Source organism: Poromitra crassiceps, assembly GCF_964638095.1.
Source record: "Poromitra crassiceps genome assembly, chromosome: 8".
In the NCBI taxonomy this organism is placed as follows: domain Eukaryota; kingdom Metazoa; phylum Chordata; class Actinopteri; order Beryciformes; family Melamphaidae; genus Poromitra; species Poromitra crassiceps.
The window spans coordinates 47,666,113-47,668,612 of NC_139629.1; the positions used below are offsets into that span (position 1 = coordinate 47,666,113).

The 2,500-nt window shown below is 49.5% G+C and overlaps 1 protein-coding gene across 1 annotated transcript in view; it reads right to left on the reverse strand.

Annotated features, from left to right (window-relative positions):
- Positions 1 to 402: 402 nt before the first annotated feature.
- The window catches only part of LOC310781829 (sodium/potassium-transporting ATPase subunit beta-1-interacting protein 3-like), a 45,416-nt gene continuing 43,318 nt past the window's right edge, over positions 403 to 2,500 (reverse strand). Inside the window, exons 4-5 of the mRNA XM_083642463.1 lie at positions 1,777 to 1,980; positions 403 to 543 (exon numbers count right to left, since the gene is read on the reverse strand). Coding sequence (XP_083498589.1) covers positions 520 to 543; positions 1,777 to 1,980 — 228 coding nt within the window. The 3' untranslated portion in view covers positions 403 to 519. The remainder of the gene's footprint in view (positions 544 to 1,776; positions 1,981 to 2,500) is intronic.

The following is a 2,500-nucleotide window of genomic DNA, read 5'->3' on the forward strand; positions in this document are numbered from 1 at the left end:
TAGACCAGCAGGGAGTGATGAAGCTGCTATGTAACCCTCTCTCTCTCTCTCTCTCTCTCTCTCTCACTCTCTCCCTTTCTCTCTCTCTCTTTCTCTCTGTCTTTTGCTTTTTCTCTCTCTCTCTCTCCATTTATCTCTCTGTCTTTCTTTCTCTCTCTCTGTCTCTCTCTCTTTTTCTCTGTCTTTCTCTCTCTCTCTCTGTCTCTGTCTCTGTCTCTCTCTCTGTCTCTCTCTCTCCTTATCAGATATCTACTGCACCCACTGAATTCGACTCCACATGTATTAAACTCCATCAGAAGTGGGAGTGTGTATGTGTGTGTATGGCACACACACATACACACACGTACACTGCACATACACATACCAAGCCTGGCGCGTGAAGCTTGATGCTGCCAGGCATGACGTCAATGGGAGATGTGGGCGGGTTCAAGGCGCCAGCGAGGAGGCGCTGAGAGGAAAAGAGAAGGCTTCTTGTGTGAACGGTGAGGCGTCAGTTCAGCTTTGTGCCTGCATCAAGCTTCAGCTCTGCTTACGTTGGGCGTCCTGTGTGAACAAGGGCTAACATTACTAATGGCCCATTTCCACCGCTGGTACCCCGCCCAGCTCGTCTCGCTTTTTTGTCTCATTCCACCGATCAAAAACGTGGACAGCCCGGGTTGAGTCGTGCTAGTTTTGGTCCCTGCTTTGTTGAGGTTCCAGCGCTGTGAACCCGGTACCATACCGTGACGTGAAAACACTGCAGACGACTGATTGGTCAGGCAGAATCGTGTTTACTGTATCTACTGACAATGCTGGATACCAGTTTAGTGGGGCTTACCTTCTCTTCTGTTAATGTTATTTCCATCAGTCTTTTGTGTTGCTGCCTTCGGCTCTGGTGAAATAAAATATATCTCCTTGCTCAGCTTTAACATGACGGTGGTTTTCAATTGTTTTGAGAGAGAAAAAGTCCGCTCCTCGGGAAGCCCTTGTAGTTGTGTGCTATGTCGGCTCCGCTAGGCCGGAGGTGGGGGTTTAGTGAAGCCGTGGTCTTGCCTGGTGAGAGGCCGCCGGGGTAGAGGCTTCCCTTCTGCCCGTAGCGCCTCTCCCGTCCCCCGCGCAGTGCATGCATGTGAGTTTGAGTAATATCCAGTTTGAGTGATATCCATTCTCCTGGTCAATTGTCACATTTGCCCATGTACACTGTAGGTCATTTAGAGGCACCAGTATTTCATAACCAGTTTAAAAGTTCCGTGTATGGATTTAATTTTAATGTTATACATTATAGCCTACTTCGGCTATGGGCGGAGGACAGATATGCGGTCGCTATGACGACCAGGTGTGGGCGGAGGCGAGTAAACTTGCTATGGAAACAGAGTCTACATCAAGTAGAGACGAGTAAGACCAGGTCGAGTAGAGCTGTACTGTGCTGTTATGTGTGGTGGAAATGAGCCATAAGTGTGTCCTATACCGGGGCAGAGGCAGGCAGGAGAGGCTGGTACAGTGACCGGGGCAGAGGCAGTCAGGTGAAAAGAAGCGTCTGGCAACTGCACATGTATCGGAGGAAGCATGGTGCTAGTCTACAACTCTCCCCAGATCGGCAGAGGGGGTGGAGCAACGACCGGGACAGTAGGGAATTGGCCAAGTACAACTTCCTGCATGAATCAAATGGTGAATGTAGCGTGCTACGAGCGCTCTGTGCCTCATGTGAGGCGTTTGCGTGATGTAGCGTGAACGTTGCTGTGCGAGCGACGTGCTCGCGCGTGCGTCTGTGTCGTCTGGCTAAACAGGGTTACTCACGGCGACGAGGATCTGCGTGCCGCTGTGCATGACCTCGATGTACTGGTAGTCCAGCAGGCAGCCCATGACGGTGATGTAGGAGTGGCTGTCGGTGGTGCGCTCCACGCCCGGCGCCTGGGGCATCTCTCTCCGCACGCAGCCCGGCCCGTGCTCGCTCCACCACGAGTGGTGTGCCGAGATGTTGAACGTCAGCAAGTCGCTGTCCTGGAAGGAGAAGAAGACAAACGTGAAGACTCTCCAGTTAGGCTTTAGCTTGATTCAAGGAAGGCTCAATCTCTGGGTCTTTGGAGGCTGTTTGTTTACAGCAGTTCTCTTCAGCCTTAAAGGAACACTCCGCCCATTTTCAACCAGCTTTGTATCATTAGAACATCAGTAGTATATCAGAAAACTGTAAACGGTTTTGAAGTCTGTCATTTAATTTCACAGTTATTGAGTGTTAAAGTGTGGACCAGTGACATCACTGGTCCACACTAACTCAAATTAATAACTCATTAACTCAAATCAACTCTCAATAACTGTCAAACTATTCATCATTCATCTAGTTTGACAGTTATTGAGAGTTGATTTGAGTGTTCCTTTAAAGAGTGATGTTAACCTGGGGTTGTACCTGTTGCTGTGGAGCTATCTGGCCATGGTGTATAACACTCAAATCAGTAATTCTCTGTTGTCTGGTGATTGCAGAATGCACTGCCATTGTGTGGCCATTACAGCTCTCAAAATCACA